The sequence below is a fragment of the Serinus canaria genome, chromosome 10 (assembly GCF_022539315.1).
Source record: "Serinus canaria isolate serCan28SL12 chromosome 10, serCan2020, whole genome shotgun sequence".
Classification (NCBI taxonomy): Eukaryota; Metazoa; Chordata; class Aves; order Passeriformes; family Fringillidae; genus Serinus; species Serinus canaria.
In genome coordinates this window covers 7,534,875-7,557,516 of record NC_066324.1, presented here as the reverse complement: position 1 = coordinate 7,557,516, position 22,642 = coordinate 7,534,875, and the positions used below count along the sequence as shown (strand labels likewise).

Here is a 22,642-nt window from a genome sequence, read left to right as displayed (position 1 = left end):
AACCATCACCTGCTAAGGGAAAAGCCAACAGGCAGAGGGGAGGAAAACTCCCCCTGAAATTCTAGCTGGGATGTGGTACTGCCTCACGTTGGGAGGGAAAACAAGCTGCCACTCTCAGGTTTTATGGTTGAGCCAGTGCACACTGGCTGTAAGGGAGCTCTGGACAGAGAGTGAGCCAGGCTGTGCACTCAGGCAGCGTCCTCAGTGTTGATGGGTGGGGGGCAGCAAGCTCAGTCCCTGGCCATGCTGGCTGTTGTGGGGGATCTGTTGTAGAAGGTACAATGTGTGTGTCATGTTCAGCTTCACAATTAGCACCTTTCCCAGCACCTCAGTGCTGTGCAGATGCATCTGTGCACCTCCTTTTCCTCTTCCAGCCCTTCTCTGAGAAGGAAAATGTGATGTGCTGCTCTCTCTTCATCCTTTTTTTTCTCAGGTTTTGGGAAGGTTTCACATCTAAATGTATGTTCTGTTAAGAAGAGGACTTAGTAGTGAAAAGTGTTTTAATTTTCTCCTTAGCTGGGATTATGGAAATGTATCTTGCTTTGTCAGACCTACAAGAGCAGGGGCAATAAAATCTCACAGTGACCTGGAGAGGTGACTGATACAGATGTGCCAGCCAAGCAGAGCCACTTTCATCCTATGAGCAAGAGCCTGTGTTTGAAAGTATTTATGCCCTTCTCAACTTCTGTTTATCCCATGTATCAACCCCTGATTTATTTCTTTCCTTGTTCTTACTGCCATCACTCCTCCTAGACAACATCTGTATGCCTCTTTAGGTGTGGGTGGCTCATGCCATGGTGCCTCACAACTGCCCTGACTGGGGTTTGGGGGCAGAGAAACCAGATTCCCCCTAAGCTGCAGTAGGGTTGGCAAGGGGAGGTGAGGGAATGGCTCAGTGTGGGTGTGTGGGTGAAGTGTCTCTGTGCCTGTCCTGGTGTGCTCTGCGTGCAGGAAAAGTCAGTGTGATATTGAACGTGCTGGTCTTTGATATCTCTGTGGCTCCTATAAAAACCTCTGCAAATTGAATTTGTGGCACAGCTCCTTATCTCCTGAAAGTAAGATGTAACAGCATCATCTTGTGTTTTAGCCAGACATTTTCCCTCAACACTTCACCATTTCTACACTGAAGGAAAAACAAATGTTGAGATTTTTTTTTTTTTCTCCTGTTTGGAACCTTAAGAGCCCTTCACACAAAGCAGCTCAAGTGCAGAAGAATTAATTGGGGAAATTAGGTTGTGCTGTATTCCTGGCATTTCCTCAGAAACGGTAATTGCCCTAATTCTCCACCCTGTCAAGACCTGCATCCACACCCTGTTTTCTCCCTTGCCTTTTTTCTCTCTGTCTACCTGTTGTTCTCCTGCTTGAGTTGCTGTTTTCATGCTGTTGCCATTTATTTCATTCCAGTAATGAGAGGGATGTGGCAGGTGAAGAGCTCTCACAATCTGGTGACATCTTCTTTGAAGCACAGGCACAAAAGAGCGGTTTGTTTTTGGGAGATTAAAAGCTCCCTGTTCTGGTACTTGACCTCCACACTCACCTCTTCTCCTGCTTGGGGTATGTTGCTGCTGTCATGGCAAGTCATTTGGCTCAGAATTTTTGTTTAATACAGTCTCAATATTCACCTAAACACTGACCTTCAGCTAAATCCCTGTGTTCTCCCCAAACCCTCACAGACCTACTGAGAGCTTATCAAACTTAGGATCTTTCAATCAAAGCTCATCCCCATTTCCCAGGCATTTGAATTGAGGCTTTTGATTTCTCCCAAACATCAGGCTGGCTGAGATCCAGAGGGCTGGGAGTTCAAAGCCTTTCATTTTAGCTTCCTGATGGTTTTTAACCTTCCATTTGCAGAGGTCAAAGATGTAGCCAAACAGGGAGGAATTGTTTGTTGTTCAGTATTTCCTGACCTAAAACACTTGAGGATGTCTATGACCAGTTTGGATTCAACAGAGACGATTCTTCCAGTCCATGTCCATGCTGACTGGACTTTGACTGCTCTTAAAAGCTGTCCAGGCTGATTTCTGCTTTCCTGGGATCTGGGGAGAGTCCTGGCAGTAACCAGTCCAATGCTGGAGCCATCCTTGGGGTAGTGACACCATCCCCAGAAGTTAGAATCAGTTCAGTTCAGAAAGCTGGGGCTGCTTCTCAATGCAGCCAAACTACCAGAGCCTGTCACCTCTGCTGTAAAAACTTGAAATAGCAAATTTCCTGCAGGGAAGTTCAGGAACCCTTTCCTTCAAAGCAATTCCCTTTGCATAAAACTTTACTATGGAGGGCAGGACTCTTTTCTATTTTCAGTGTTCCCTGGCTGCAGCCAACAGATCTAGAGAGGCAAGAAAAGCTGCTTGTGATCCCCATCCATCCTTTAGTTTTCCCTTCCCCCTGACTGTGAAACTGTTTTTCTTTCCCCTGTTTTAATTTGTTTTGTCCAAGTGTGGTTCCTAGCACCTGCTAGAGGCTTCCTGCATTCAGTGTGCTCGCTTCCTTCTCCTGTCCCCACTTGGAACATCCCATTAGCCTGAAAGCTGTGACAGACAAGGACAAGAGCTCAATGCTTCCTTTTAAGCAAGATAGACTCTCCCTTGGTGGAGATCCATCCACAACATGTTTCACTGTGGTGTCACCAGAAACAAGGAAGGATTTTGTACACAATAAGTCAGAGACTCTGATGGTTCTGGGTTTTATCAAAGTGGGTACAAATTTAAACTGTATTTAAATTTAAACTGATTTAGACTGCAGCTAGAGCAGAAGAAGGTAAAGAACGTTATGCCAGCATATTATTCCAGCTCCATGATTCCAGCACAGGTGGACCAGGAAAAGTGTGGGTCATGAACTGTTCATGCTTAGGGAAGAGTGCTGCCACTTACAGTCCAGCAAGATTGGAATGGGCAAATGTAAAACCCTCCCCTCTCATTCTGTCTAGGTTGTTAAACCCATTTCCTTGCTGCAGTCCAGCTGGCCACTGGCCTGTTTCTGCCTTCCCACCTGCAGGACCATGATCTCAGCTCTCCTTTACCAGGGCTGCAGCCAGAGATCTTTTGTGTGATGACACATTGATCAGGAAAGGTGGGGAGCATTCCCAAACCTCGGTGTGATCAGCAAAGAAACTGGAGGCAGAGAAGTTATAAGCCAGTTTAGTGAGATCATGGATAAGCTATGCCTTGCTTCATGACAAACTGAAGGCCTCCCTGCAAAAATTAAAATGCAAGTATCTTCATCAACATCCCTAATTAAGATGCTTGTATGGAAGGAAACCACTGCTTTTCTTTTTTCCTGCACAGTCAGAGTTTCTCCAGGCTTTCCCCTCCTGATTCCCCCCAGTTTCATAGTCCTGCCTCTCCCAGCCCCAGCAAGCTCCTTCTCCCCTCCAGCTGGATGGAGAAAGGCCCTATTGGCAAGCAGCTTTAATACCCAGGCTGTTTAGGGCTCTGCTGTCAAAGAGAGCATGTTCAATGTACAATCAAGGGGCAACGATGCACAAAATTGCACACACACACGGAATGGGAATCTTTTCTCAGTGCGTGTTGAGCTTTGAACGCTTAAGTGATTCCACCTCTCTCTTCCCCATCCAATTATGTGGGCGACACATGATAAGATTGCTAAAGGCATTAGTGAGGGAATTCTTTATACTGCCTAATCAATAGTGTTCTGCTCAGCAGAAGGCATCTCCCCACTCTGGCCTCAGCCTTGCTCCTGTTTGCCTTCTGAAAATGCCTGAAGTTCTCCTCCTCTCTATTTGGGCTGTGGAGACCAAGAGTTAAAGCAGCAGTGTATCTGTTGAGAATGGTTGTAGTTCAAGAGGTTTTTTTCTTGCTTTAAAAAACCAAACCAAAACAAAAAACTAAACAAATATATATAGAGAGCCCTGCCAAACTCGCATCTCAAGGTTTTTGGAAATGTTTGCTGTGTAAGCCAGAGGGACCTTCTGCCCCTTTCTGTTGTATGGTCCTTACAGGAATAGCCAAAAAACCTTATAAGCAAAGGAGCTGGATGATAATTTTTCTGAGCATCACTGAGGCAAGATGCCAGATTTTATGGGCCACTAGACAGATCCAATATAGCAAATCCTCTGTTCCACTGTGGATTCTGAGACCAAATTATCAATTAATGTGAAGCATTAAAAAATCCAAATCCCTTTTAGTTCCCTGCAGTCATTAGTGACAAGATACAATATCTATAGCTCAAATGCTTTGCCAGCATCCCCTGGCAGCAAGGCAGAAACTTCACTCCTATTTTTTCCAACATATATAAAAAACCATATGAGATCAGTGGTTTTTACACTCAAATTCGGCTGCCTCTACATATTTACTTAGATGGAGAAATAAATCAGGTTTGGGTTACTCTCTGGGTTAGTTATTTGTTATTGGAATAAATGCATGGTAATAGATCTGACAGAGGGAGATGTTTCCCTTTCAGCTCTGTGTTTGAGGTAGAATTTGCTTTGTTCTGCACTATATTATATTGATGTTTTTCCCCCACTGCTGGATGACTTCATTTGCTCTACTTCTTTCCAACATCCGTGCCTCTGCCACAGCTGGCTTTATGATGCAGTTTTATGCACAGACTTCTCTTTTGTTTTCCCCCAACTGTAACAGAGAGGCAAGTTAAACAACCATCATGAAACAATTTTCTAAGCCTTTCCTCCCCCCAATTCCTACCTCAACTATTTGGGAAGGGAGGTGAGTCAGTCATCCAATGGGCAATTCCCCAAGCAGAATGAGCTGTCAGCTACGTTCAGCAGCTCAGTTTCCACTGCTGATGCAGGGTGGGCAGGTGCCCAGGGCAATGACTAGCTGGACACACTCCGAGGCCATATTTGGGATATTCCCCAGGCAGTTCTGGTCCTGAGTTCCTCAGTAGCACAGCCAGGAGTGTACCCCCAAACCACTGTGTTCACCAACTGCCTTTCCATCTTGGAATTTTGTCCCCGTGGGAACACAAACATCTCACTGGAAAGTCAGCAGACTTTATACCTCTCATTCACTCCTAATGTGCTCACTGAGATCACTACCCCTTTTCCTCTCTCCTATTCTGCAAATCTTTCCTACTTTGCTGCAGAAGAAAATACAGAGCTGTATTTCCTGCCCCATAATTTTGCTTCCCCTGTCCCTTTCTAAATTTCAGTTTTCTGATTTTTGGCAGGTATGTGGGTGATTTGGAGCTGTGGGAGCAGCTATTTTCTGCCCCAACCTGCGACAGTACTGATGGGACAAAGACTTTTGGGCCAGCATAGGGTGATGTGTGAGGTGCTTCACTGGGACATTTGGCCAACAACACCCTTAACTCTGGCTGGCCTGAGGTTCTTCAGTGAAGATATCAGGCCTGAGCCTTATTCTGCTGGTAGAGGCAGATGAGTCCCTGCACCATGCTCAAGAGGGCTGGCAATGGGCAAGAAGCAGGATGCTGAAGTACCAGACACAGAGCAAGTTCTCAAGCATCCTAAAATTTCTCTTGTTTGGAGAAGAATTCTGGGTCCCTCAAGGGATGACATTCTGTGTGACCATTCTATGTGGCCTCACAGTCCAAGGAGAAGTTTCAGGAGGCTGAGTGCCCCTTGACTCTTGCCCAGCTCACCCTCTCTGTGCACTGGTGCAGGTGTGGGGTGCAAGGTGGCGGCCACAGGGGCCAGAGGGTCTCACCTGCGCCACGCCCTCGCAGCAAAGGCTGAGTAGTGTCGGGATGTTGCAGCCAGCAAAAGACTTTTGGTTCAGTTAAAGACACACCCTTTCCCTTCTTGTCCCCTTGCTTCATGCCCCCCCATCCCTCCCTCCCTCTCTCACCCTTCCCTTCTCTTTTGTTTGTCTCCCTCCCTTGTTCTCACCCATTCACTGTCAGGAAGGGCCGCGTCTGAAGGGCCAGCTCAGCTCAGCGTGGCAGCGACAGAGACCGTCGGCAGCTGCAACAGTGAGTGCATCCCAAACCCTGCAAGTGGGGAACTGGTGCTGCTTGGGCATGAAATGACTCGTGGGGCTGAGTGGCTTTGGGAACAGCTCGGGTCTTGTGCCTTTGGCAGGGAAGGAGCCCTTGTCTCTGATGGGAACTGCACACGTGTCTACTGCAGCTGTTCTCTGGGGCTCCTCGGGATGGTGAGATATTATGGGGTGAATGCAGAAGGTCCCCAGTGCCACCTTCCTCTGGGGGTGTCCAGGCTGGGTCTGCACTAGTGGACAGTCTGGGCTGGCCTCAGATGGCAGCAAGTACAGCATGGTTTATTTCTGTGCAGATAAACTACCCCGTGCCTCCAAGCAGGGTGGCATTTGTGCTGCTCACCAGGACTGTCCCTGACCTGTGCTGTCCTCTGAACAGCTGCTTGGACAGACAAACTGGCATGGGCCAGATCATTTGGGTGGTTGGATTGTCACATGCCAGCCCTGACAGCTTTTGTGTGCTGGTCTGGACACGCTCTGAGTGTCTGACTGGGTGTGTGCAGCTGTGATTGAGTGAATGTCACCCAACACTTCCCACTGCTGCTCCCGTCCCACGGCCAGAGGAGGGGCAGTGAGGGGTTGCTGTGAGTTTGAAGCTCTGACAGAGCAAAGGAGTTTGGTTCTGCCAAGGCTGTGGCTGATGGGAGCCATGTGTGAACCTGCTGAGGGTTGGTGACACCTCTGTTCACCCTGCCCTCCTCCTGCAGAGCAAAGCCAGCATCCCGTGGTGCTCTCTGCAGGATCCTCAGCTCAGTGTCCCCTCCAGGAAGCTGCAGGGCTGCTGAGGCTGAGCTGCAGGAGCCTGAGACAGGAGCAAACATCCAACTTGGCTCTCCTGAGGGATTTTTCTGCTTGCACACAAGGAAATGCTCTGTTGATCCAGAAAGTTAGGGAGTCTTTGCTTGAGCCTGTTTTGGAAGTGCATGGAGCTAATCTACCATAAGACACTGAACAGAGAGCAGTTATGACCCCTCATAGTTTAAGGCAGGAAAGTGATGGCTTCCACACTTTATTTCCCAATAACTTCCCTGTGCCAGCAGTCCCAGAGATGGGCATAAATATTTGCAAAGCAGGCATGTCTGGGATAAATCACCTGGGTCCAGTTACCCCAGCCTCCCTGTGGCACTGAGAGGGGAGCTGTTTGCTCCTGGCCAGCTGATGCAGGATGAGTGTCAGGACCCCTCCTCCTGCTCCAGAGATTGCCTACAGCAGCTGAGGGGATCTTGCAAATCCTTCCTGGGGTCTGTGACAGAGCAAGGCTCTGGCACTTCCTGACTGTTGCCAGAACCAAATGGGAGTGTGAGTTTAGATATTGCTGATTTTGCAGAGGATATGTCAGCAGAAAAGATTTGCCACTGAAAGGTGATTTTGTTACACTTGTGCCTTTCTGAGCCAAAATTGAATTGTGGGGTGTGGATGGGAATTTAGTTCTAAGCACTGATGTAATTTTGTATCCTTGGCCCTGAAGGCAGTTTTAAAAAAATTATTTTCCCCTGTGCCCTGACACTATTTTGTTGCCTTTGAATCATGTCCTTATGACAGAACAGATACTGGGAGTGACCTTTGCAGTGTGACATAATAATATGTGACTTTTTTATAGCTCTTTTCATTCAAAATGCTTGGCACACTATGAATCTGATCTTGCAACCACTTGCCACTGGGCCTAGCACTCACTGCTCCAAGGAATCCCTGGGGAAGCCAGGGGAACACAGAATTGCTACACCTGGTATTACTTGCAGGATCAGGCCCTGGAGAAATGTAGCACATCTGTGAATAACCACATTTTGCAGAGAGAAAGCTTTACCCTCTCATTTATCATTTTTATTCACTATCAGAATGCCATGCCCAGCACTTAGATGACAGCCTCCCCTTGGCTACAGTGTCATGGCAGGTGATGCTGGGGCAGTATTCATAGCTGTTATCTACCACCCTCTCGGGTTTTTTTATTATTTTTTTCCCAGCTCTAAAAGCCTGTTAATTAATTAACTCCTTTAGCCTATCCTGCACCATTTGATCCTGCAGAAATCACAGCATTTTATCTTATTAACAAGTAGGAATTAAAGAATTAAAACTACTAGGGGAAAAAAAGAACATTATCACTTTCCCTGGGCATCACGTCTGAAAAAACCTTGCCCTGTACCTTCAAAAACCCCAAGCTCAGCCCCCAGGGCTTGACAAAGGATGGGAATCTCAGATCAGTGAATGCTTAGGCTGAAAACTGCTTTGTGCTCTGCTCTGCCTGTTTTCAAAGGGAGGGCAGAGCCAGGTGCAGGGAGAAAAGTCCAGCAGTGAGATCCCAGACCTGCACTGTGCTCCAGGTCCCTTCCCTGCTACTGAAATCCTCTGCCACCATAGGAAATTCCATTAGTTCTCCTGGGCCTCAGTTTGCCATTGTTAAAGAGTGATCCCTGTTTGTACTCACCAAGGAGATTCACATGAAAATAGGATTGCAAGGGACACACTCATTACAGCACTGAGAAACAGGTAAGTACCTTAGGAATATCTAGGGAGTCTGTGAGCTGAAACGTTTGAGGGATTGGTTCACAGAGAGTGAATTTTGGGAGTCCTCAGTGGCTGGAAAATGCAAAGGAAGCAGGTAGGATCCCTGCACCCACCTCTGCTTGGTTTGCTCTAGATCAGTAGAACCAGGAAAGATGACTGCTCCATCCTCTTGTTGATGAGAATTGGTTAAATCTGGGGATGAGGACCCACTAACCATCACCAGGTACCTACAAACTTCACCACTGTTTGCCATCAGCAGAGCACTGCATCCCCACCACACCCTTAAAAACTCCTTTGAAAAATTACTTCATTAGGAGTAAAGAGATCTGGAAAGGATTCCCTGGATCATCAAATCCAATCCCCTGCTGCATCAATCACATCAGATTTATCTTTTTCATAATCAAGCACCACTATTAAATGTGCTCCTAAGGGGAAGAAGACAGTCCCAGAATCCCATTGCTTTAAATCGTAGCTGCCCCTGATTTCCAGTCTGTGCTTAGTCATGGTCCATTTGTTACACAGCAGGTACCTGGTGTGGAAACAAGAAATTTAACACAGTTTTATTAAAATAAAACTGTGTTAAACCCAGAAATCCTCACCACAAAAAGATGCTGAGGTTGCAGAAGAGAACGTGCAAGGTCAGGTAATGATAACGGGGAGGCCTGAGCTCACTCTTGCCTCTGCCTGGTAGAACAGACTTCACATCATCTCCTGAGTGATCCAGGTGAGGAACAAGGCAAAAGTACTCACAGCACAAAGGAGCCTTTTTTGCTATTCTTCACCATCATATTCATTGTGTAACCCTCTGTCTCTCTTGCCAGGTATAACTAATGCTGAGCTAAACATTTGGCTATTTTTTTCCTTTTGCTGACAGGCTTTTCCCTGCCATTTATAGCTCCACTGTGCAAGCCATTACCTGCACAGCATTTTTGAGAAGTCAGTGAGTTCACGGAATCATGGGATTGTTTGGATGGAAAGGGATATTAAAGACATCTAGTCCCTCTCCCCTGCCGTGGGCAGGGACACCTTCCTCTGGACCAGGATGCTAAAAGCCTCATCCAGCTCCAAGGGTGGAGTTCCATTGTCATGTTTTGCAGATTAGGAAAGGAGTTCCACAGTTATCAGCCATACCAACCCATGGTGCTTCAAGGGCAGCTTTCCCCTTCCAAAATGCCCCTGCTTTGTCCAGTGCAGTCTGATTGACTCCAAACCGTGCAGGTGCTACCCAAGCAGAGGAAGAGGTGCAGCAGCCTGCAGTGTACATTGCATGCCATGAAAATGATGGGATGCTCTAAACCCATGATTTGTCAGGTTAGTTCATCTTAATACACAATGGATAATAACACAATGAATGGACAGAGGGGAGAAATTGGTGAGCAAAGGTTCCAGTGTAAAAATTCAGTGTAACCCATCAGTTGTGATGACCCAGCCCAGCTGTGACCTGGTGGCACATGGAGGAGGTGCTTAGCTCAGGCCACTGCTGCAGAATGGCCAGAGTGACTAAGGAGGAGGCCTCCTTTGCCAAAACCAGGTTTGGAACTAGGACACTGCAATCCCATGTTTGCTTATTTAACTTGGCAGGTATTCAAGTGAAACAGGCACAGAGGGGAGGTATCAGAGCTGATCTCGGTGTGGGATTTTAAGTTTCTATTTCAGTGTTCATGCTTGAAAAGAAATGCAAGCAGACCCTCTCACCCTCCTTTTTCTTTTTTTTTTAACACTATTTAAATGTCATAATAATCATATAGTCCCCACCTTAATGTGCTGAACAAATTAAAATATTTTATTAGTCTATAATCTGAAAATCATTACTGTGCTTACCATAAAAACCTGCAAGTCTTCAGAGGGAATGATGTCAGTGGGTCTGAATTGAATGCAAATACATTATGTTGCCATGAAGGTAGCAGGGGTCAGACAGACAGCCCCCAGCCCCAGGGCAGCAGGCTGTTAGCAGGGGAGGGAATGAAATGCATCTCACAGTGGGAGGGAGAAAAAGGATCACTTGGCTGATTTTCCTGGAGTTTTGCAGGGTGAATGCCTGAACCTGGGCCTGGCTGGTTGGGATGGTTTCAGAGGAAAGCACTGGGGGCTGTTCCCACCCCCTCCCTTGCAGTGAGGGTAAGAAGTGCCCTAGGCAGCTCATCCCAGCATGGCTGAGCTGCTCGGAACCTCTGGCTCCATCCTGCTTCCACTGACAGCACAGGTGCCTATTCCACTCAGGCATCCACATGCCCCTGGTGCCCCCTTCCTTCTGCAGATGATCCTGGATGTGCCTCTCCAAATAACTGCTGCCCAACAGGCAGGACACAGCTGCATCCAGCCCCAAGAAAGCAGCCTGTTCCCACTGCCTCTGGCAGCTGGCTCCCAGAGAGGCCAGGTGACAAGGCAGTCCCTACTTTGGCCAGGTGACACTGGACACTCCCAGAGCAGTGGCTCCTGAGTCCCTTGTCCTGCACAGAGCCAGTGGTCTCCTGCTGGTTATTCCTCACTGCCTAGGGCAAGTGTCAGGTGGTTCAAAGATTAATTACCATTTAACTGGCTGTATTTCCATCTCTGCAGAAAGCTGCAGTGGAAAAGACAGGAGTAGTAGGATCATTTACCCTGGTATTACACAGCAGATTACCCTGTACTTACGAGGTCACCAGTTACTGTGTAATTAGACCTCCAACGCAGGGAATCTGTGATAGGCTTCCACACCACTCTTCTTCCTGGTGCCAGAGAAGCAGAGGGATGGCAGCAAAGTGCAGGCTGAAGCCTCATTAGGTGCATTTAAAGCTGTTAAATAGTTTAAAATTCAAGCTGGGGGAGGTGCAATGAGAGGGTAGCAAGGCCACCTGTACCTGTCAAAGAAAGGGAGCAGTAAAACCCCAGTGCAGTTTGTCTAGGAAATGTTGGAAGCCAAAATAGAAAGGAGGGCTGTGAGGGAGATCTGTGTGCCAGGCAGCTGAAAGGCAAAAGGCAACAGGCTCTTCACATGGCACCAGGGACAACCTTGCCAGTGATGAAGGACTCTGCTGAGCCAGAGACCCTGTCCATGTCCCTGACCACGCCGTGGAGGATGCTGCAGTGGATCAGGACAATGCCTCGTGCTCCAGACTGCTCTCCTCCATTTCTTACGTGCACCCAAATCAAACACCTACTCACAGAGCATTTGGAAGGATGACAAATGCCTTTGATTATCAAGCACAAATTCCAGTGGCAGCTCATTGCATCCCTTGAGTGGCTAATAAAGCAGCAAGCCCACTCTGATCAATATACAGCAAGTAGTGCTGTAGAGTGAGATTGTGCCTGCCCCAGGCCACGTTGCATTTTGTCTTTTTAAACCATGTCCTCTTCAAGCCAAGCACAGTCTCTTTTCAGTGGCAGCTCCCTAGAATTTCTGGCTTTCAGTGAGACAGTGAAACAAATGCTGTTCTGAAGCCCCTCTATGTAAAGAACCCAAGTTAAAGAGCAAAGTGCGTGTCTCTACAGCAATCATTAGTTTAAATACTCTTTTATTACATAGTCACGTGTCCCCAGTTCATCCCCACAAAGAGCATCCATACAGTCAACAGCTTCTGAAGAGAGGAGGCAGAAACAAAGACAGTGTGAAGTCATTGATTACTAAGGATAGAAAGGGCTGTATGTAAATAATTTGTCTGAAGGATGACCAGAATGGAGAGATGTGCTACCTGATTGCAAATATTTACAAAGTTGTGAGCTTGAAGGTTAGAAAATGTTGAGGGAAGTGTATAGAAGTTAGCACAGGGATAATGTGGTGAGGATGAGTGGGGAAAATCAGTGTGGCAAGCAGGAAATTTCCGTCGTGTAGGCAAGATTTGTTCGTGATTTCCTGAGGGAGGCTGTGGGTTGTTCACTGGGTTTTATGGATTGGCACCCATCAATACCTTAGCAAATCCTTTAGGGCCTTCTCTCACAAAGGAAAGGGAGAGGAATGAAATTTAATGGGGTTTTTTTTAGCTCTACTCTCCCTCTGTAAAGCCTTTTCCTAGGCAGGTGTGTGTCATTGCGGGGGCACGGCGCACACACACCCCTAACGCTCCTGGACTGGAGGGGATTATCCAGAGGAGTGAAAACAGCCATGGCTTTAAACCCAGCATCTGTAGTCACGTTTATCCTTGAAGTAAATGCTCCAGCAGTGACATAATTGAGGGCTGTCCTGTCTGCTCAGCATATGTCTGCAGGGGTCATTCATCCTTTCTGACACTGCAGAACATTAGCGGTTTTTTAGACTCACTTTCTCCTTCCGTCCTTCCGCTTGTGGCTAACCCTAATGGAGAGCTGGTGGCTAGAGACTCTTCTAGGAAAACTGGCCTGTTTGGAGAGCTGACTGTCTTGGAGCAGTCCTATATTAGGGCAAAACCAGGCAGATGTGTCCTACTAGGTGCTGGGTTTGTGCAATGGCCCCAGCGGGGCTGGCTGGGGTGGAGGGTCTGGCTGGCTGCAGGAAGGGGACAGAAGGGAACTGGTGATATCTGTGATGGCCACTTAGTGCTCGAGGGCTCTAATGGCATCTGGGAACCAGGTTCCTGTGTTTGTGGGTTTGCTTATTTATTTATGCTCTTGGCTAAATAAAGTAGGGAGGAAGAATTTTAACGCAGCGGTTGAAATGCATGGGACTGCAGCAGCTCTGTCTTACTCAAGGGCATCCAGACAACTTGATAGGGAATGGAGGCAACTCCAATGCACAGAAAGTCTTAGCTGGAAAAATAGAGAAGAGAATGCAAAGCTTGATTCCTTCAAATTTTTAACATCTAGCTTGTTTTCCAGCAGAATCCTGCAGCCCAACCCCAGCCTCACCATCTGCACACCACATTTTATTTATTCCCCTTCCTGGTGCCACTGCTGCTCCTCCATGACAGCATTGCTGAGGTGCTGTCATTGTCCTCTCCTGTGCCTCTCCCTTTTGGGCTGTTGTCACCATCTGCAGCCTCTCCCCTTCTTGCCACACCACCTTTGGGCAGGGATGCTTGAGGCAGGCAGAGGAAGGAGATGTCCCCCTAGTTTAGGTCTCAGGAAGCTTAGCCAAGAGCATCCCTATCCCCAGTGTGTCTCTACAGTGCTCTGACTGGTGGAGGGTGGAGGGTGCAGGTTGGGGTTTGCCCTGCTGTGAAATGCAGTGTTTCATTGCCAGAGCTGGCACAGCTTTCCCACCGGCACTGATGGGTTTAATCACATCATTAGTAGGTGTGACACTGCAGCCTCCGATGATGAGCTCTTTATTCTAACACAGCTTTCAGCGTGTTTATCTGAGATGCCATCTGTGCCTGCACTGCCTTCATTAGGAGAGAAAGCCTATGTATCTTCTGACATTGGTCTGTATTTCTGTGATGTTTCCCTGCTGAGAAACCACTGTTCAACTAGAGGGTGAGAACCCACACCTGAAGGAAATCAATAATACCCAAAATGCCTAAATGGGCCAAATAGACCATTAGGAAGTGAACTGTTTGGAGGAATCCTCAACTGGTACACAAAACTGGCTACAAGAAATGATCCAGCTGTTTTATTCCTGAAAGATTTTCATCTTGGTAAAGCAGTTATGCCCCATGCTTAATCTAAACTGCTGTAAGTTTTCAGGCAAGCAAAGAACAGTTTTTAATTTTTAAAATACTTTCTATTTTTGTACCTCCATACCATGCTTGTACATAGAAGCTTTTGGGTTGTTTGTCCAGGTTTTAGGTACGAAATCATCAGGATTTGTGGGTGCAGATTCGAGTGTCTAGCCTTCCCCCTTAAAAACTCCAAGGTATATATTGTATATATTATTAACTGTATGCTATATATGCAGCTACATATTTTTGCAGCTGTCCATTGATCAGCAAAGTGGCAGCATAGTGTGCTCATGGTGTTCTACTGCTCTTGACAAGATTCACAAAATACAAACCAGGCAGGAGCTGCCACATCACAGTCTAGCTAGACATAAAAAAAGGGAATGCTTCCATAGAGAGGTGGCATGCCCTGGCTTCTATCAGTTTTCTGTCTGCATGCTGCCAGGCCGATGCTCAGCGAATCTGACATTAACAAGAAATAGATTTCCAAACAATCTTGCCTAATGAATTTTGAATATTATCATGATTAATGCTAAGGCAGTTGAACTGATTATCCAGTATCCAGAAGTAATGGAGCCTTATCTACATCTTGTGTAGTCCTCAGCCAGGAATGGCTTTGGCTGCAGACAATGATGAGTGTTGTTGGTTACCCAGAGGGGAGGCACTGGCAGGACAGAGATGGGAGATGATGAGATACCCATCTGAAAGCATTTCAGCATGGGGTGATCACACATGCAGGTTCTTTATTGCTGCTATTTCCTAAGCTACATTTCTCAGGCCATTTTCAGACTTGTCTTTTATACCACCAGGTTGAGATTTATTGGGCAAATATTTTTCCTCCTTCCCAAAGCCAGAAACTGGGTTGATTTTCATTCTCTGCATTGCCAAAAGAACAGAATCCTGATGGATGTGTTTCTTGCATCATGATGGTTTAACTTGGCTTCTATCCGATTAGCTTTTGAGCTATTAAACACCTTTTGTAGCATTACCAGGGAAATGATAATGCAGATCATTCATGGACAGCTTCTGTTGGCACAAGCAGTCTTTGCAGACTCCAGATCCCCCTTAGAGCTGGACCCAGCAGAGTCCAGCATTGTCCCATGGGTATCACATGTCTCTGAGCTGGCCTGTCCTAAGAACGTGTGTTCTGATGGAAGGGTCTCCAGCCTTGTGGAGACAACTGGTAAATCTGTAAGGTGCCTGACAAACTATCTGGAGGCTGTAGTTTGAATAGATTTGGTGGCATTCCCAGCCTCTGCTGTTATCTGGGCAGTGACCATAAGAAAGGTAACTTTTGACTGGCCATGATGTGTGCCCATCATTTTATGTCTGTGATGCAGAGGACTTCAGAGGCCACCACTGGCACACACAGGTCCACAGCTGCTCCATGCTCACCCACAGCTGAGCAGGGAACTCCAGGCTCTCCTGGGGTGCTGACCAGAGGGTCCTCCACCAGCACTCTGAGTTCCCAGTGTGGAGCTGTGTCATTCTGGGCCACCAGAAGCTCTCAGTTGGTGGCCCAGGGAATCAGTTTGGTCACCTCTCCTCCACCTGGGAAGGCTCTGGCAGCAAGCTTTAGGAGAAGGGTTTAGGACCTGCCAGGAGCTGGTGGTGGCCTTGCTGACCTCTTTTCCACAGGTTTTACAAACTACAGCTCCTCTGCTCCCACAGCTCCCTGGCTGAATAAGGCATGGGGGGGGTTTCTCACAGTTCATATCCTGGTGTTGGAGATCGTGGCTTCTGGAGCTTTTGCTCAGATGAACATGGAACTGGCCATTCCTCTGCAGGCTGATTGTGCAGCTGTTTCCAAGCAGTGTGTGCAGCTGCTTTGAGTTTTGGGAAGAAAAGGTGAAGAGTGAGTTGTAGTAAGGTGCACACCGAGCAGATTATTGGCAAACATAATTAAAAATATATGTGCAATTTCTCTTCTGTTTCCCTTGTCTTAACCATCTTCTGCATTACCTCTGGCATTTTTAGACAGTAGATGATATGGCTGAGAGGACTCTTGGGCACAGGCAGCTCTTAGAGCAGCAGTGATTTATCTCAGACCATTTTGAGGTAGAGGAATTTACCTCTAGCTACAGCCACCCCTCCATGTCTGCCCTCCCTCATTTGCATAAGTAATTGGCAGCTTGTTAATGGCTCATTAGGAATGCTGAAAACCGTGGGATTAAAATACACTCAGTGGAGCAGAGATGAGGGGTAGGGGGGGAAAAGGTTGCTGTCCCTGCTTGCAAATTACTCTGCTTGATTCAACGTGATTTGGAATTACAGGTCATAAAGCAACTAGATTGTTAAATGAAGTAAGGAAAAACAATGTCAATGGCAGGTTTTATTTTTAGACTCATGTTTAAACACAGTATGTGCATCTAGGGGGAACAAACAGTCCCTTGCCAAACAGTCCTACTGACAGCAGGAAGCTCTCACCCCTTTCTCAGTTTCACATTAACCCTGCCTGGTCAGTGTTTCCTGCTCCTGAACAAGTCCATCTGGCTCCTTACATCACCTCATGGCAGGGACATTTGGTTCCTTTTCCCATGTTCTCTCTGGGCAAATCCAACCTTCTCACCTCTAGCAGCAGGCAACAAGCATGTTCCTCTCCTTGGGCACGACTGGGACACCCAGCACAGCTCCATGCAAGTAAGAGAAACAGCTCCAGGCTGCTTTGTGTGTTCTGTGCATCTCAAAAATCCCTAGAAAACTGCTGTGAGATGTCTTTGGTTGCTGGCACGCAGGGAGACAGGCAGGCAGCCTTTTGCTGTGGCACTGCCACAGCCTGCAATGCAGGAGAGGTGGTTGGTGCAGCCAGTGAGAACTGTGAGAGGATCACATCTGCTGTTCCCAGAGAGTGGAGCATGCTGAGGACACAGCCAAGTCAGTTGAAAAGTTTGATGGAAGCTTTTTGTTGTTTGCTGGCTGTTTAATCTCCCTTTCAGCACCGGCTGTGACAGCAGTGACTGCAAAGACACAAGGGGTGGAGGCAAGGACAGGGCTATGGTGGCTTTTGAGTCACTTAGAGGAGGCTCAGCCCATGGGCTGGTGCAGCCACAACACACCATGCCTTTCCATCAGGAGAGCACCCTGGGGGACTTTTGGAGGCCAAGGTAATTCTGGCAATGGTGAAGTCTCAGATATAGCTAGGACCTTTCTTCCTGGATAAGCTGAAAGGAAATTACAGATAAAGCACTTGGTAATCACATCCAGTCATAATTTGGAGTTAAATTCAGCAACCTCTGATCTAAACTTGGGTGCTTAAGAGCCTACTAAGGTGACACTTGAAACCATGAAGTGGGGACAGCTATGGTTCAGCAAAGTTCAGCTCTGGCTGGCATGTCAGAGTTAATCCCTCTGCTTTGTAAAACATGCCCAAGAATCTGCCAGGACTCACAGAGGCAAAAAACTGGCACATCTGTAAAATTTCTCAGTGCAGCTTGTTCCAGGCTGAAGGCAAGGAAGGAGTGTATTCTCCTGGATCCCCAGCCAGCAGCATGTGCTGCTCTTTGCATCACCCTGAGAAGTCACCTCCTTGTGCCCCAGCCTGAACTGACAAACATTGACTCACAAAGGCACAATCTAGAGCAGTTTTGTTTGTTGTTCTCCAAGAGCTCAACTTAGCCAAACAGAGAAGCTTTTCCTCCTTCTTGCTTTCATTGCTTTTTTTTTTTTTGCCCTTACATCCTCTCAGATGACCCTGAGAGCCACCTGTGGCTCTTATTCATACAAGGCTGTCCAGAACTGCTGAATTAACAGCACATCCTGCCTGCAGCAGGAATCAGCATGTCCTGATGGGGACTTACATCTGGCTGCTGGGGAAGGCTCAGAGCTGGATCACCCAGCTCCTAGAGCTGAGCTCTAAAGGACATAAGATTTGGTGTGGTCCAGGCTGGGATGGCATCCAGGCCTGCAGGGAAAGAAGATCCCAGGTCACCCCTACCTACAGCAGCAGGAACAGAGATGGCAATCAGAGAATGTGTGTCTTATCACTAGGTTGAGTGGAATTTCGTGGAGAGGAATGGTGCCAAGGTCTCCACTACTGCTATGTGATCCTGTACAAACTGAAATGTCTCTGCTTCCTGTGCAAAAATGGGAAGTTCAAATAATGCTGCACCATTCAAAGACACCTACAGTGGTTCTTGTGATCTTCCCAAGGCAGGAGCAGAGCCTCCATCAAGTGTGCCAGAAGCAGGAGGAAAGGTGTCAAATGACCTTGGGAAGCAAATGTCAAATGACCAAGGAAAACAAAATCATTGGGGTTTTTTTGTTGGGTTCTTTTTTTTTATTTTTGTTTTGTTTTGTTTCTTTGCTTTGTTTGGGGTTGTTTAGTTGGTTGGTTTGGTTTTTATTTCAACATTGCAAAGGAAACTGCACAAAACTAAAAATAAGACACAGGCTAAGAGCATGCTGGAGACAAATCCCATTCTGAGCTTTGATCCATGGAGGTGCCTTCCAGCTGTAGGTGTAGAAAAGATGGCTCAGTAGTTCCCCTTTGAATGCTGCTTTGGACTACAGCCCTGATATGTGAGCTGGGAAGGGGGGAAACAGTGCTTCCTACCAAAAGCTGCCTTTAATGTGCTAGTATCTGTATTCCCACCAGTCCTAAATTTGCATGAGGGTTTTTCAGCCCTACTCTGGTTTTGATTTACAGGTTATCTCTGCTGGTGGCCCAAACTGTGGATTTATTGCACAGCCTTTGCTGAGCACTGCTGCTCCACTACCTGCTGCTGTACTGTCAGGCTCACCAGGGGATAACATGTCATCTTTTCCTTTCCTAATCAGCTGGATGTCATTCAGGAAGCTGGGACAAGGAGAACTTTTCCCCCAGACACCAGCTTTCCTTGGTAGCAGACAAACCTCAAGCCTTATAATACTACATGTACATAGCACTTATATAGCTTTACATCCTCAAAGTGCTGTACTAGCATTAAGTAATTATCTCTCTCCCTAATGGCCATTAATGCTGGCCTTTCATGAACCTCCCCCAGCTCCCTGAGGTTCATATCTAATCCAGCAATAAGCTGCTCAGAGGGAGGGGCTGGATATCTCGCAAGTCCAAGGGTTTGGATGTGTAATGAGGCTTCAGAGCAGGGGCCAGGTGCCCTGGAGTATCAGAAACACAGAGCTGTGGACCAGGTCATGCCCCTGGGAGCATCCACTGGAAAGGGATGGAATCGAGTAGGTGATACTGTGATCTTGAAATGGAGAGGAAGAAAACTTTGGCTGCTCAGAGGATGTGCACTGATTGCTCTATTTATTACCAGGATAGCATTGTGAAGAGAAAGAGTAGAGCAGTGGGAATAACGTGTCAGTGTGGGCATGGGGAGTTGATCTAGGGAGAGAAAGTTAGCTAAAAATGTCAAACAAAGCTAGACAGCCATGGCAATGGGATAAAGAGGCCAGTCTGCAGATCTGTGAAGCATTAAAATAACAAGGCAAAAGGGCAAGCTTGGAAGCATCATAGGATTTAAAGAGAGCAGCAGAAGAGGATTTAGTTATCTTATTTGCTTGCAAGCAGAGCCCTCTTCCAAGCTATGGAGTGCCTCCAGGGGAGATGTTGTAATGCCACTGTTTCAGGACATTTTACCCTTGGGGAAGATGAGGCTCCCTGTTAGCAGGGCTCTCTTGCTCTAGCTCCCAAATGAAGAAGATGGTGTGGGAAGAGGACATGGCTGTTTTAGAGAAGTCCCAGAAGTAGCATGCTCTTAACAAACACCAGTCCTGCATGGTCAATTATTTCTGAAGCCTGCTAGACCCAGCTCTGAGCAAGCAGAGGCTGAAATAAACTTTCACCTTCTCCCTAAAGGCCTGGTAATGATTCTTGCCAAAGCCAAGGCTGTGCCTTGTAAGCTGGATTTGCAAAAGAAGAAAACAGCACCCATTTTTTCAGCCTGATTTAATAGCATCATTTTGGTTTTATGCTCCTGGCAATGGCTGGTCCTGTAAAACAAGTGTGTAGCTGTGGGAATCACGTGCCAGTCTGCAGTGGCAGAACACAGCTCACAATCACTACACGTTATGCAAAGGATTTCTGTCACCCTGGACACACTCTGCTTCCTGTGGCATCACTGGCACAATCCCTCTGTGCTCAGCTCCAAATCATTTTGCTACATCATCAAATAACAGGGTATGGCTGACTGCAGGCCAGGAGGATTGGTGTTCATTTACTGCACAGCTTCAGAGCAGGGCCTTCCCCTGCCCTTCCTGCATCTGTTTTCTCATCTGTGAAATGGGAATTTTAATCCTAATCAGTTTGCAAGGGAAGCAGTAAGGGATAGTCAAAGGCAATCCTTTAAAGAGTAATAGTCAGCCTTATGTGCTGGGTTAGATGTTGGACTGGGTTTATGGTAGAGTTTAATTGATGCCTGTTCTGCTCATGGCTGGTAAGTGCAAGGCTTAATCTTTGCTCTCAAAAATGTGGCACCCTGTTTGAGTTTCAAAGGATGCCTCTGCAAGGAACACCTCCTCTCTGAGCATAGCTGGGCCGGGTTTTGGGATCCACAAATTTCCGGGCATTGCTCGTTCGAATTTCCTTCCCCAAATTAATTTGATTATTATTTATTCCCAGATTAATTTGTAGTAAAAGCTGTGTCTCACATGGCTGGGAGGAATGCTTTGGCTGTTCCTGAACTTCAACCTATGAGCTAAGCCAAGGTTGTGTTGTCACATCCTTGGGACAACTCTTGTCTGTGTATGTCATTTTGCTGGCAGGTCTTCACCAGGGTGTGTCTAGAGGTGACCAAAGCCCTTGACTTTATTTCAGCTTTATTTTAGTGCTTAGAGATGGCACTACTGGCTTCTCTGCTGTGTTTCCAGGGCCAGATCCTTGAGTGGTGTAAATCAGGACCCTCCCTTTCGAGCAGTGCTGCTGTGATCCTGTCTGTGTAAGCTGAGGGCCTGGTTCACACATTCTGAGCTGCTCTGAGACCTCTTCAAAAGGGAGTTAACTGTGCTCAGTACATTGTACTGCCTGTAATCACAAATGATCCTGCAAGGTTCAGGATATTGCAAACGTAGAGAGCTTTTCAGCAAGTAATCATTTTGAGATTGCTGGAAAACTGAAGAGTTAGTGCTGCTTAAAGGAGAATAAAATAGGCATTAGCACAAAACTGTTTTTGCAACAATCAGGTTTGATATATGTTCTGTTCTGCTTATAAAATTTCCTCAGAGCCCTCTGCAAGAAAGGGAAGCAACCTGGAAAAGCTGACAATGTAGGGAAGAACTAAATTTGCAGCCAGGTTTTTGAAGGAAGAAACAAAGAAAAGCATATTTCCATTACAGCAGAACATTCTTGGGATTTCAGAGCAGCAAGCTGAGAACACGCCAGCCAAGCCACCTCAAAACAGGAGGTGCAGAGCTGCAATGAGGTTTTTATCCTCAAGCATCTGCATTTAAGGGGGAAAGATCGTCCTGAGACTTCTAAAATTCCTCTTTTTTTGAGGGAGGGTCTGTTTCAGAGTAAGGGAAAGGGTACAACTGAGTACAACTGTGCAAGCCTGAGTCTAAATTCTGCCAAACCCCAGAGAAATCTGAACCGCTCCCTGCAGAAAGCCAGCAGAGCATCCTACCCCTTTCACACCCTATTCCAACACACCTCCCTCTTGCTTCCAAGGGCTGCAATGTCCCTGTACTGACCCTTCCCCACACTAGCTCTGCTCTAATCAGTCAAAGAAACCTGTGGGAAAACTGGCAGCTCAGAGGAGAGCTTTTGTTTGTGGAAGAAAAGTTTTCATGGGAGCGAGCACAACAATCTCATTACTTGGAATTGGCACACATTGGCTGGAATCCTCGACAGCAGACACTGTCTCCCCCCATCCTTTGCAGGACCAGGAAGATTTCTGCCTGTTTGATTCAGCTGCAGTGCTACAAAGTTACTAGCATTGCTTTTTTGGTGTCCCTAATGAGGCAAGCACCTTCCAAGCAGCTCCACAAAAGCACTTTTCTCATCACTGCTAAAGCCTCGGACACTTTACCCTCAGCAGAAAAAAGTGTGGAGATTTGCAGCCCTGCTGCTTCCAGCACTGGTTGGTCATAGCAATTAGCTGTTTCCCCACAGATGGAGCTTCTTGTGCAGGGAAAAACTTGCCCTGCTCAGAGAAACTTGTTTAGGGATCTCTAGTGAATCTGAAGGTAAATCCATCTACTTTGGAACTGTTTCCATGTATCCTGCAAGCCTCCTGTGTGCCTGTTGGATTCATGTGCCTTACAGGAGGGCTGGCTCTTGCCTGAGGAACTGCCTTTCCCTGGCTTGGCATACCCCAATTTTATACAACCACTTCCAAACTCTCCAAAGGGATTGGCTTTCCCTCCACCATTAAGTGATGGGCATCTCCCTGCCTGTAAGAGCCTGTTCTTTACCTGCAGACCACATTTGCAGTGTGGTCCTGCAGTCATTTACTTATGGAAAGCAGTCTCTGAAAAGGCCTGTAGCACAGTTTTGTGAGCACAAAACCTTTCCTGCAATTAGGTGATGCACAGATGCCTGTGCACGGCTTTTAGAGAACCTTCCTGAAGAGGGACAGCCCTCATGCTGCATCTCGGCTGGGTGCCTCTGAGTACTGAGGCCCTGAAATGCTTTGCTGACCATTCTTGCTCAGTGTCCAGGTTCACCAGACTGTGGGGCTGGAGCATGTTCTTGGCATTTTGCATTTGATTGTCTTACCAGCCCAT

The 22,642-nt window shown here is 47.1% G+C and overlaps 1 protein-coding gene across 2 annotated transcripts in view; it reads left to right on the top strand.

The window, feature by feature from the left end:
• NTRK3 (neurotrophic receptor tyrosine kinase 3) overlaps positions 1–22,642 on the top strand; it is a 210,273-nt gene that overhangs the window by 174,558 nt on the left and 13,073 nt on the right. Inside the window, exon 16 of one of the 2 annotated variants that reach the window (XM_009090015.4) lies at positions 5,836–5,904. The exons of the other annotated variant lie outside the window; for it this stretch is intronic. Coding sequence (XP_009088263.1) covers positions 5,836–5,904 — 69 coding nt within the window. The remainder of the gene's footprint in view (positions 1–5,835; positions 5,905–22,642) is intronic. 2 annotated transcript variants of the gene reach the window in all.